At 41.7% G+C, this 13,462-nt stretch overlaps 1 protein-coding gene across 1 annotated transcript in view; it reads left to right on the top strand.

The window, feature by feature from the left end:
* The window catches only part of CACNA2D3 (calcium voltage-gated channel auxiliary subunit alpha2delta 3), a 648,113-nt gene that overhangs the window by 427,981 nt on the left and 206,670 nt on the right, over positions 1 to 13,462 (top strand). The window contains exon 12 of the mRNA XM_044451514.1: positions 8,087 to 8,165. Within this exon, the coding sequence (XP_044307449.1) occupies positions 8,087 to 8,165 (79 nt within the window). The remainder of the gene's footprint in view (positions 1 to 8,086; positions 8,166 to 13,462) is intronic.

The following is a 13,462-nucleotide window of genomic DNA, read 5'->3' on the forward strand; positions in this document are numbered from 1 at the left end:
CACTGGCATCATGAAAGGCACATTTTAACACCCCTCCCCTCAAAAATGGAGGGATGGAAATGTCACTCCTCTGTTTCTTCCATCCAGCTTGTGCAAACCTTGCTGGGCTTTGGATAAGCTGGTTCATCCTCTGTCCTTTCTCTACAGCTCCACCAGTAGGGTCACTCTGTTACTGTGGTATAAGGTTTTACGGATGTGAGTCCATTTCATTAGATGCTTTATTGTAAATACTTTCCATGTTCCTAAAATTTACCATAACTCATACCTGTACTACATACATAGAATGCTGCTGAATCAGTAGCCAGCGACCACTGCAAATTGTTCATAAAACCTAGCTTACTATTTTAATTTACAGAAAAAGTCCTTAAATGTTGCAAGTGTTTATACTTCTCAGAACCTTTACAGAAGCACTAAATAACTGTCATTTATTATCTATTTATTCCTAACATTTATATTTTCTCCTCTCATAGTGAACACTCATGGCATATGGCAAATCAGTGTGAGAATCAAGCAGCTAAACTAAAAATGATCTGAATATGGTTTCTGTGTTTTGGATGCTTGAAATCTTGTGGTTTGTTTCCTTCCTGGCTTCCTCCTTTGCCTTCCTGTTATTTTGTCATTTTAGAATGCCATAATTTGCTTGCTTTCTTTTCGTTTTTGCATCTGTAATATGTTTGAACATGGAACCCTGCTGTGCAGGGACTATCGATGAAGTGAGTCCTCCAAGCAGGATCTCTTGAATGCCATTAAAAAAAATCAGAGGTAAAAGTACAGGTTTGGTTTTTAAAATGATTTTCAGAATGGCACCCTGATGTGAAACAGGAAAATGCTAAGTCTATTAGGCAAATGAAGACTGGAAATAGCAAACCTTGTGTTGCACCTGGCAGCACCTTTGCCCAAGAGGCCATTGGGAGCTATTGGCTTTGCAAGGTGGGAGACACTGCAAGTGGAAACAAAGGATTGGGAACCCTGCTACTGTTATCTCAGACTCCAGTTTATGAGCCACAAGGCAGCTTCCTTTTTCACATCTGACCTCCAAACTGAACCCTGTTGCTTGGCCACCATGCTAGAGATATTCTATGTAATCTATGTGGGGCTTCCTCTAAGGCTGCTCCAGAAGCTGCTATCATGTCTTGTTGGATCTTCGGCTGATGTCAGGAGCTTTCCCTTTTCAGGATATCATTTCCATGCTGAAGACATGTGCTGGCTCTTTATTTGTGGCCTGTTCACCAGGCTTTAAGCTTTAAAGTTATAAATAATATTTATTTATTTGTAAGCCGCCCCGAGGCTTAGGCGAATGGGGCGGCATATAAGTCCGCTAAATAAATAAAGTTTCCTGTTCATTAGGTTTAAGATTCTGGGACTTGTGTACAAAGTCCTGAACAATAATGGGACCTGGAAGTCTGAGAGAGCGCCTCCTCCCATAGCAACCTGTCTGGTCACAGGGGTCACTGGATGATGTGCTTCTGGTGGTGAAACTGTGGAGCCTACAATGAAGTGCCTTCAGCAAAGTACACCCGAGACAGCTTTTTGTAGTAACCTATTACTTATGTGAGATGGTGGAAAGTCAAGGGAATGCCAACAGACAATATGGGAGTGAAAACTGGCTCCTGCTCCTTGTGACTTCATCTAAGACAGAAAGTCCATTTCCTCCCCTTCCAACTATGTCCCAAATGGCCACTCTTGTTAGTTTTCATGGTATCCAGTTGGTGTCCTTTCACTAGTGGAAAACACTAGTGGAAACCATCTGTCAGTGTGAACGGCGAGGGAGGGATTTGCGATAGTCCTGTCTCCAGATTCCACATTCAGCTTCATCTTTCTGGAACAGATTTGGGAAGGAGGATGTGGGTGGCTGCAGGGGAAGGAAAATCTCCAGAGATCACTTCCCTCTCTGGTCTGCTGTTGTAGAAGTCACAGCCATGGACAACCCCTGGCCCTTTGGTGCTCACCTGAAACCACTTCCGGCTGCTCCAGCATTATCTGTCCAATCCCACCCTGCATTCCATTTCTTTCACACAGCAACCTGAGTAAATACTTAAATATGTCAAAGCCTGGGACTTGTAGCTTGTCTCTGTATACATATCTTTTGTATAGAAATAGAACTCAAAAACTCTTCACTGATTTAAGGCCTAACTCTTCTCCGGACTGCCCTGCTTGTCACTGAATTACAATGCCAAGAAAAAACATTTCAGGAACACCAGTGCATCTAAATTCAGCTGCAGGACTGCCCTCCTCCATGAAATAAGGGGAAGCTCTTGCCTCAGGATTCGGGCCAGGAGGTGAGAGGGTCCGCCTCCATCAGGATGGCCTGCTGCTGCCCTGCCCCACCTGCTCTGCTAGATGCTTCGGAGAGCTCCCTCTGCTGCTCCCACGTTTGCTGCAGTGAGAGAGAGACTCTGTTTCACTCTGAAGGTTGGGTGGGGTCTCATGAGAACGATGGGGAAGGGGAAAGTGATGTGGTGGTGGGAAGGGATGTGATGCAGTGACAGTGCACGTTCTCTTGTACCTCAGCCCAGTTCAGCATTACGTTTTAGTGATTATCTTCCTGGTACTCGTGACTTTTCTGCAGGCTTGTGTAGTATTTTTTAAATAATTCTGAGATATCTTAAGACAGTTTGCTTGATTGTCTACTTAACTGTTGATGAAATAAAGTTTATTCTTTTCCCCTATAAAGACAACTATCATTTGTTGAAAGGAAAGGGTTGGGAAATTTGCTCAGACAGTGCTGTCCATGGAAATGGCTTGCAGCTGTACACAAAGGTCTCTGTTTCCCTGGCAGCTGTAAGCCAAAGTCCTTCCTTTCCCTCTTGTAAACTTAAGTAGTTAAGATTATTTGGCCAGCTGCTGAGCATCAAGCAGAGGCTTTGGGCCTCCAAAAGCATTCATCAGGGAATAATGAACCTTCCACTGTCAGCTGCACTGACGAAGCATCCCATAGCATTATCTTTAATTCAGGTTGCAATCCTAACACCAATTCCTAGAAGTAAATCCTAGCAAACTGAGTGGGACTTAGGATTGTGCCACACCTGAACTCATGTCCACTGCTGGATTTTGCAAAGGAAAGCAAAAGGGGAAATGATATGACTCCATTTTCAAAGCAGCATGTAGAGAGGGAGGCTTTACAAAAGAAGACGACACACTTTCTAGAACAGGCCTCTGGAACTTGTCACTTACAAACCCCAAGCAGCACACCAGTAATGTATGGTTTCCCACCAGTTTCTTACTAGGTCTCCTATATTTTTCCTTGCAAGCCTGGGAATTTGACAAAGATCCATCATTATGCACCCTGACTGGAGGTAATGCAATTTGCTGTTCCACCTCAGGTAGCAGCATGTCTTTGGCTGGCCCCATGCTTAATGATGCTAACATTGATTTATTTCCTTGGCATTAGAAGAAAAGCACACAGCAAAGCTTTGGCTTAAGTTTCTGAGCTAAGATTTGCCCCTCTGAGATCTTGCAAAGGAGAAACTGCAGAAGCTGGAGAGGTGGGCAAATTGCTGTAACCATGGTTTGCCCCATGGAGATGTAGCACTTATAACAATGATTAAAAGTAAATCTGAGCTTGCAAATAGACTTTAAATCATAGTTTCCTATCCTGCCTTCTACTCTTGTGAGAACTGGGATACAGCATAGTGCATGAGGGTGTGTACAGAACCCTGAGCTCCTTGGAAGAGGTGTGGGATTGAAATTAAATAGTAAATAATTTCTGTCTTTCTCAGCTGCTGTTCTCTCTTTTCTGAATATATTCCCAAATGTAGGAGCCAGACACCTAATTTACACATGTTATTTATGATCTCTGAACTCTTCAGACATGTAAGAGTAGCAAGTTAGCTGACTAGGCATACATGAGATCTGGTCAGAAGGCTATACAAGTAAATCTGCCGTCTAATTTAAGACAAGCTGCAATAACAAAAATAGCTTATGCAGCGAATGTTAAGTGGACAAAGTAAAACAACTGTTAATTATTTGAACTCCTTGTAACACTGAACCAGGACAATCCACTAAAGGTTGTAGAGTACCAAGACAGAAGTTAGGGAAAATAGCAAATTTGGAGCTGAAACAAAGCCAGAATTTTTTGTTTGTTTGTTTGTTTTTGGGGTTTTAGCAATATTTGCTTGTCCAATATTTCAAAGTTACATAAAGCAGCATTCACCACTGGAAACTAATGTTTCTGCCTAAGCATACTTCCTCTCCCAGAGAGGATAATCTCTGGGAGGCATAGTAGGTTTTTAGGCCTCTTAGGCTTAAGACTGAAAATTAAACTATTTCATTTTTGGCTTCTTTCCCAAGCACCTGAGTTCCATATCTGTAGAACACTAGGCCATGTGCTGCACATGGAAAGCAGGCAGTCTAGATGGTGAGTTTACACCATTTGTTTAAGGATATAGCTGTATTTCCTTTACTTAACAAAGAGCGATGGAAAATGAGTGTAACTGATCACTCACTAACTCTGGTTTAGAGATACTGTGATGCTTTCCTGTATATCCTGTATAATGTACGTACTATTTCTAGACATAAATAACTCACTGGGAAGATCACAGGGAAGTAAAAATAATAGTTGCAAGGATTTCTGTTAAACCATGTTAAACATACTGCCAGAGACTATTATGTTTACTTTCTATAGCAAATAAATTGATTCTATTTGTTTACTAGATTGGGCTAAAATGGAAAATAATTTGCTGCTGTCATTTCTCAGTGCTAAGTAATTTTTTCCTGTGGTTTAAATGCTAAGTACCTTTTTGATAAGATAAAATGAATCACAGATAAATATTTTTACAAACATGGAAACTGGAAAGAAATTTCCCTCTGGATTAGTTTGGTTAGTGACCTTGACGGCTGCCTCCTATTATTAATTTAACCTTCTTGTAAATTTATTTATTTTATTTATTTATTTATTAAAACATTTCTATGCCGCCCCTTGCCTCGGGGCGGCTTACAACATCAAGTACAAAATACATTAAAACAATAACAATTAAGTACAAAACAATAAGTACAAAACAATTCATTTCCATTCCCAGTAGTGAAACACCCTATCTTGCCATCACTGGTGTCGTGCCAGGGCAGCCTTCCTCAGTAGGATGCCTTCCAGATGTGTTGGACTCTCCTCATCCTCAGCCAGCAGAGTCATTGTTCTCCAAGCCAGAGTCATTGTTCGCCAATCAGCTGGAGCTGATTGGAGTTGCAGTCCGATACCTCTGGAGGATGCCTGGTTTTGAAAGGCTGAAACAGGGTGGCTCGGAAGCACAGCAATACAGGGTTGGCATGCAGGGTCGGCACTGTTGGGTACTGCTTCGATCCTGACCAGATCCTTTACCTGGGGGCTTAGCAGCATCCTATGCAGGGCAGAAGGCAGCAAAGGTGATCTCTGCCGCCCTGCCCTTCCTGCTCTGCGTTTTCACTAGCTGGTTGTTTTCAGCCCTCTAGCTGAGGCGTTTTGGAGGGGGGTTCAGAGGATACAGGACAGTTTATATCTTGGCTTCTGCCATCTCGTCCCCTCTCTTCCCCATTGGATCGCCTCCCAGAATGGCTCCTTCTGTACTGGCTGTGAGGGGAAAGAGCAGGATCAGAACATGCATTCCCAGGTCGGAGGTTGGCATGCTATTTCAATCTCAGATCTGGAAATCTGGAGTATCCTGTGGTTGCTTTTGGTGATCTCTCCCCCCGAAGATAAAAATTTAGTTGGCTGAATTTTTCTTCAAGCATGGAAAGGAGGAAACAAGAAGGGTGAAAATAAAAGGGAAGTGTGCATTATAAAATGATGGCATCTTCCCGGAGTAGTTGTGGAATTCTTGCTGCTATTTCTTTCATGAAAGAAGTATCTGGGGGCTATTCTAATTCTAGGATAATCATATTATAGGATAACACAATATCCTATATGGTGCAGCAGGAAGGGTAGTGAAACTTGACTTTGTCCACATTACAAACAAGTACCAAGAAACGCTTCACAAATAGTAAAAATCTATGCATATTTAGACAGGAAAAAATGTTACTGCAACCACGCTAGCTGGGCTTTTGTATGACTTTTTTCTGTTTAAACTGGCATACAATTCCACCCTAAGCTATGAAGCAATATCCAAGAAGTGCTTCACTAAACAGATAACAGTAGTAATGATTAGACTGTATTATATTGAATTGAATTGAAATAAAATGAATTGAGAGCTAGTGTGGTGTAGTGGTTAGAGTGTTGAACTGGGGATCTGGGAGATCTGGGTTCTAGACTGTACTTGGCTATGAAGCTCACTGGATGACCTTGGGCTAGTCATTCACTCTCAGCCTAACCTACCTCACAGGGTTGTTGTGAGGGTAAAATGGAGTTATGTGAGCCCACTTGAGTTCCTTACAAGAGGGAAAAAGGTGGGATATAAATGTGGTAGAAGAAGAAGAAGAAGAAGAAAAACATAGTCTGAGCTACTAAGTATTTAGGGTGCACCCTTGGTACTGACAGAGAAACAAGTTGTCCTTATGGAACTAAAATAGTTGTTCCTTTCTAGTAGTAATCTTCATTGCACATGTGTTGAAAGTTTATGACTTTCATCTAATAAGGTTTATTTGCTAGTTTGGACTGGTGCCACATTAGTCTCCTGTAGCTACATCAGTTTTCTTTTTATTAGGAAGATGGTTGCCGTTTAATTATACATAGCTTAAAAGGAATCATTAGTCATAAATCTCTCTGATTGATTCATTCTCCACTCAGAGTATATTTCAGCACATTCTTTCCAGAGATAAACATTGACAATGATTTATGTACTATTCTTTGGATATAAATTTGATGGTGCTCTTTCCCTTTTATTTAGAGAGATTAAGCATTTGGTTTACTATAGCTCTGGCTTGGCTAGGTGAGCAATTGAACAGAAGAAAAACAACTGTGATGTTTTTGTACAAACTCATCTGGAAGCTCTTGTGTGCCCTGAACTTTCAGCCTCAGTGCCTTACCCCCAAATCACCATTATGCGGATAACAGTATTAATGTATTTCTTATTGAAACAGACACTTTTATCCACTTTTCTCTTCCAAGGGATGCATTCAAAGTATGCGGCAATGTATATCCATATGTTCCTGTGGAAAAAAATTGCTTATGCCTGTCAAAAATCCTCTTTAAAATGGAATTCAGAGTTTTGATGGCTCTCAAAAAATGGGATGCTCACACTTTACCTAGAGGCTTGGGAAACCGTGGAAAAAGTACAAATGGTGTTGAAACCAGTGTCGCAGGGTGGGGGAGGAATGGAATGGAATCCAGGGGACTGAACCAGAAAAATCCACTGGATTGTAATCCACCTGATTTTTCCACACTCTCTAAACAGAATATTCCCACATCCCTACCAGGGACACATATCAACAGCAATTTCCTGTTGCAGCTCATCCCTGTAAAAGGGACCGTCAGGGTGTAAATTTACCTTAAACTTCAAGTTTTCCTTTGCAGTTTCAACCATGTTAAGTTTCCTCCCATAACCGGGTCTGCTGCAAGATTCCAGCATATATTTTGATAATTGTCTTACTCATGAGCTGAGACCATGTTGGACAGCTTTGTAGTTTTTCTTTCCAGGATAGTGGGGGCGAAGAATGAAATTTTGAAATAATGCATCCTTATTGTGGGAAGCGTCACATTAATATATAAACTCATACTTCTGAGCAATGGAGGCCCTGCCAATAGGTTGCCTCATGCTTCCACATCTGTAGTAATACTTTGTATAATAATTAAATGTAAGATTCAGACCAAAGCAATCCAAATGTGAACTGTAGAACAGACCTCGGTATCAAGTGATTTCATGCAACACCTCAGCAGTGTTAACTCCTCATTTATGCCTGCATTTGGTACACTGCCAGGTAGCTTGTGTGTGTGCTTTACAAAAATCAGCTATGAGAAATCATTTCATTAAACGCTGGAACATGCATGGCTCACTAAACTCCCTTACTCAGAAGACAATTCCACTGAAAACAATGGGATCATTCCAGTAGGATTTAACTGTATTTTTGAACTTTTGCAGCTTTGCAACTTGTATGATTCATGTGCATTTATTTGGTTACAGTATTGTGTCTCAATTCATAGCTATGGCACTGTGATTTTAATCTAGCATTGTTTTCTCAGGTACGCATTTTCACCTACCTGATAGGAAGAGAAGCTGCCTTTGCCGACAACCTCAAATGGATGGCTTGTGCCAACAAAGGTTGGTTAAATACTTTTGTGAGAAATGCTTGCATCTTTCCTCCCTGATGGCTGTTATTTCCTTTTCCTTGCTTTTGTTCAACCCTACACTGGAATTTTTAATAGTTTTGCTTAAGTGGAGGCAAGGTTTTGGTGAGAAACCTCACTTGATTTTGCAGGAGGACAAATGGATAATCAAGATACCCCATAACAAGGGAGCCCATCCCCAGTATGATTTGGTTACTTCTGTGTGGGATCTGTATGTCACCCCCAAAAGGTGGGTTTGAGAGGGTGGTTGTTCCAGATTGTTCCTTGTAGGAGTCAGTAGGCCACTGCCATAGCCCTATTAAAATGCCAAACTCTGTTTGAGAGTTATACATTCCAGAATTTTTTCTTTCATTTGCAAAATGAATTGAAAATGTCATCAGGGGAAGCGGGTTAATTTGGCTACCCTCATTTATGCCTGCTGGAATGTGCTGGACACAAACCTGCATAGATGGCTGCAGCCCCCATTTCTTTCTAGTTGGACTGAGGAAGCAAGAACCTTGTCTGCAAACCCTGTGACAACTGAGCTACTGATGAGCTCCTGAGAATCGAAGGTGCCAGTTTGTAATCCATTAAAGCTTTTAAAAGAAACACCTCTTCTTGTAGAAGGGCTGAAATATTATGCAGATTATTTTCCCAAAAATGTGCTCCATTGAAAAACCTGCATGGGATTGTCCTGTAAATTTCCCAGAGAGAACTTGCTGAACCCTCTTTTCAGGAAGCAAGAGGGTTCGGGCCAAAAGAGGACTCTCTGCTGTGGTGCCAGCTCTGAGGACGATCTTAACCCAAACAAAAAGTTCCTGAGACCATTACTGCAGGTTTTTGAAAAGCTGGCAACGCCCTTTTCTTTAAATACACCTTTTAGGATGGAGTCCTAAAATGGTTTTAAGCTAAACTGTTTAATTCAAAGGGTCAAAACAGAATTTGTATTGTACTTAAGGTCGGATTGTTTAGAAAAATCCATATTTTAATGCTGCTATGCACAAAAGATATTTGGATAAAATAAAATCTAGCAATTCTGTTGGGTAGAGTGGAATATTTTAGCACTAGTTAACACAGAGACAAGGGTAATGCCCGCCTAGAATAGTTTCCATGAGAAAAAGGCAGCATGCCTTGAACTGGATTCTCTTCCGTAAGTAGACAGTGTTTGCAGCATGTCTCTGCTTTTCTTGCTTTCATCTATTTTACTTTTTAATCCGCCTTGGGTGTCACATTTTAATGTTGATAGGAAGCACATAATCATATACATTAACATGGCTACATGGATAATAGGTGGATTGAGGTGTCACTATCCCCAGTGGATACTTTTAAGATTTCTTAGTGTTTCTCACTGTAAGCACAATAAGCAATATGCATCAGTGTTCCACCAAAAAGTCAATCAGACTAAATTCTGTTTTCGTTTGAGTAGAATTCTCCTTTTCAAAGAAGAATGGAATTTTCAAGCTAGTTAGAAATTCCAGAATTTCTAACCAGATCTGCAGAGAAGGTCACACTTGCATGCTAGTGAGAAAGACCAAGGGCAAAATTCAGTATGACAGGGGAGGGCTGTAATTGATAGATTCTGCTTTTTTGGTTGATGTTGGCATTGTTCTGTTAATTAGCTGCACCATGCAACTGCTTTGAAAATCACCCCTTCCCTGATAATAGGAACGGGGTAGAGAAGGAATTTGGTTTAGAAAATAGTACACAAGGAACAGGCTCAACATCCTCTTCAACAGAGCAATCTTCAGAGCATCATCATGGGGTTCTGCTTCATTTTTAAAACATGATTATGGCTTTCCCGCACTGCATCTAGTTTGACCTTATTGGAGGAACAGGAAAGTTCCTATATTGTTCAGAAGTCTTTACTGGAACACATGGGAAAGTAGCTTCATTTATTCTACGTACATTAAAGCAGACATGTCAGGTCGATAATAGTCTAATCACAAAATGCTGAAACGCTGAGCGCATAATGCAGAGCAGAAATTAAAACTCTGGCGAAGCCGCAGTTCTGTCATCGCGTTATGTACTGATGCTTTCTCACATTTGCGTGTCTGCACACCACATGACAATCTAGTGATTCAAGTGAAGTACATCCGTTTAGTCATGGACTATTGTGTTAACCGCTGTCTGTTCGCATCTGATGGAAATTATTCGGTTTAAAGACTTGTCTTAATCAGCTAATATTCCACCAACATTTAGCCTTAGTCACTGTACAAGAATCCTTTGAAGCAAGTTTTTAACAGACAGTTTAGTCAACAACAAAGCATGTTAGCGTTTCAGACTGTGCATTACCCATGCTTCATAAAGATCTAAGAGCAGCCATTAGGAAAATGTGACCATGGGGAGGTAGCTTCCTTCCAGGCTTGTAATGCGGTAGATACAAGCCTGGTCTTTAGTAACCGAGAAATAAAGGCTTTTGTTGTTGCCAAGACCAAAGAGCATATATGGCGCTGCACCATATTTCTGTGATCTTTGAGGAGAATCTTCCTGTTAACCTAGTGGTATTTCTCTCTCTCCCTTCTGAACCTTCTTGAGGTCAGGTGTCCCAGATAAGGTTCAAAGGGTGAACACTGAACAATTGTAGAAAATGATTTGAAAACCTTCAAAAGGTTGCTAAGCAACTGTTCTGATATTTATTGTTTGGACCAGCCAAGCAGTCCTGGCTGATGATTTCAGTGCAGCATCTCTGGGCGGGGGCAGAGGGGGCGCTTCTCTTTTGGGACCACACAGTCAAGTACCCTGAGGTATATTTCGTGCATCCCCTTGGCAGCTATTGCCTGCTTTGTATATTGTCAGGGGAAATAATCAGTGATACTTTGTAGCTTATTTGTTTTCAATCACCCCTGTAAAAACTAAATGGATGACAAACACGAGCGAGTCCAAGCGGAGTCAAACCGCCCCTTTTTTTATGTCATCAGTTTAAATCTAGGAGGCCCACATTTGCTGCTCTTTCTATGCCTACATAAATCTGGATTATATCTGCACATGTTGAAACATCGAATTGACCTGACTGACATACAAATAAGTCAGCAGAAGCTTTAATTGTTTGTTTCATTAACATATATCACTGACGTGGGTGCATGGCACTCATGGAATAGCATTCTGCAGCCCTGCCAGGATTTTCTTTTTTTGGGCTGCGGGGGGGGATGGAGGAGGAGAGCTGCAAGGAGGAGTGAGGCCTGGCAGCACAGACTGGCACAGTCTCAGAAGTACTGCGCTGCAGTCTCATTCTTGCATGGATGGGTAAGCCAACCCGTGTAGCTGTCATAGAGGCTACTGACCCTAAAATCAATTTTCCTTGTGGTGATTTTCCCCTTGGAAGCACAGCAGAGATGGAAGGTACTTGAAAGATTTCCAGCTGACTGGATTGTGGGTAGTGAAGTCTTTTCTGTGGAACTGGATCACTGTGGAAATTCACACCTGACTGCATGCAACCCCCCCCCCACCTTCTTACCTTCTTCTCCGGCTCCAGTACTTTCCTCTGATACGTAAGTGGGCCATATCTTGAGGGAGCACGGGCTTAATTTGGCAAGGCAGCAACGCACTTTAAATACATTAGAACCAGCAGCATCCCAGAGCTGCCACAGAATAGCTTAGGGAGGTTTACACTGATCTTTGCCCGGGTCTGTAGGAGAATGAGCCTGAACGATGAGGAAACTGCAGATATTACCAAGATCTTCAGAGGCACAAGCTGCACTTTCTGAAAGGTTCAGCATGCCAGATTTTCAGGGATTCTGCTACTACCTCTCCCTCAGTCAATTGCGAGTTTGCCAGCTGTAAAAACAGAGTTTTAGTTCACCACAAACAAAAGAGCCAGTATTAAGTGAGTCTTTAAGAAAATAGCCCACCTCACTTCAGTCGTTTGACGGCCCCTTTCCCTTAACGTTAGTTTAAGTATTAATTATGTTCCACGTGCCGAGCATTCTACAGAGCACTGAAGTCGGGGAAATTATCAATACAGCAGTGCAGAATGCGGCCAGGGACAAAATGGTGGTCAGAAGCAGTGGAAGATTTGGGTCTAAAAAGCTATACCCACTGTAGTATCCCAGATTTGGTGTCATGAAAAGAATGGTTCATACACATCTGAGGGTGGTACTTTATTACGCACAGATGTACAGAATAAAAACCAGCACTTGACTTCTGAAAAGCAGTCCAGGAAAAAGCAAAGGGGCTAGTATTGAGCATGTCATCTTTTCTGTACTATTATTCTGCTCCAAACTGTCACTCTACCATGGTTCCTTCCATTTAATGCATTTATTTACTGACTAAATAAAAGGGGTGACTAGAAGGGATGCAGGTGGTGCAGTGGTTTAAACCGCTGTGCTGCTGGGCTTGATTGATCGAAAGGTCGCTAGTTTGAATTTACACAATGGGATCAGTTCCCATTGCTCCGTCCCAGCTCCTGCCAACCTTGCAGTTCGAAAGCATGCAAATGCAAATAGATAAAAAGGTACCACTTTGGTGGGAAGGTAAAAAGCGTTCCGTGCACTTCGGTGTTTAGTCATGCCGGCCACATGACCACGGAGACTGTCTGCGGACAAATGCTGGCTCCCTCGGCTAGGAAACAGAGATGAGCACCGCCCCCTAGAGTCAGACATGTCAAGGGGAAACCTTTAGCTTTACTGACTAACATACTTAGGCACCCATATAATCAAAAGTTGTCAGGCAGTTTACTGCATATAATAAAGCAAGCTAATAATTCTTCAATACTGAAATAACATATTCTGAACTAATTCAATGGGAATTTGTCAGGAAATAGATAACCGAAGGTAGACTATTCCTGTCCAGGTAGGATTATAACTGACCTAAAAGTGAAAGGACTACAGAGATTTGTTATGCCTCTGGTGACAAAGATGGATCAATGAGCATCAGCAGATGATGAACCTGATCCTTAAAACAAGTGCAGTCACCTCCACAATAGGTTGAATATCATTTAGCTGGGTTGATGAAGCAGCCATCAGTGGTACCTCTGCCTTGTTTTGATTGAATGTCAGGTTATTGATCCATCCAGCCCATAATTGTGTCCAGTCACTGATTTAGCAGGGGGAATGAATAAATCTGTCAATGTCAGATTCTCTCAGTTTCTCATTTTTGCAATCGTAGATCCATTCCATCCTGTTTCTACATCTATTTGTGGGTGGGTGTGCAGGTGGGAGGGGGTTTTCATGAAATGGCCTACAGATTATTGTCTTTATTTCTCTTAATATACGTAATGTTTTTGAAACTATTCCACCAAATATACTTTGGATGCTGTTTTCTCTAATAAGGGCATTTTTGTGCGCACAGTTCCCC

The sequence above is a fragment of the Varanus komodoensis genome, unplaced genomic scaffold (assembly GCF_004798865.1).
Source record: "Varanus komodoensis strain SLA01 unplaced genomic scaffold, ASM479886v1 scaffold6_2, whole genome shotgun sequence".
Taxonomy (NCBI): domain Eukaryota; kingdom Metazoa; phylum Chordata; class Lepidosauria; order Squamata; family Varanidae; genus Varanus; species Varanus komodoensis.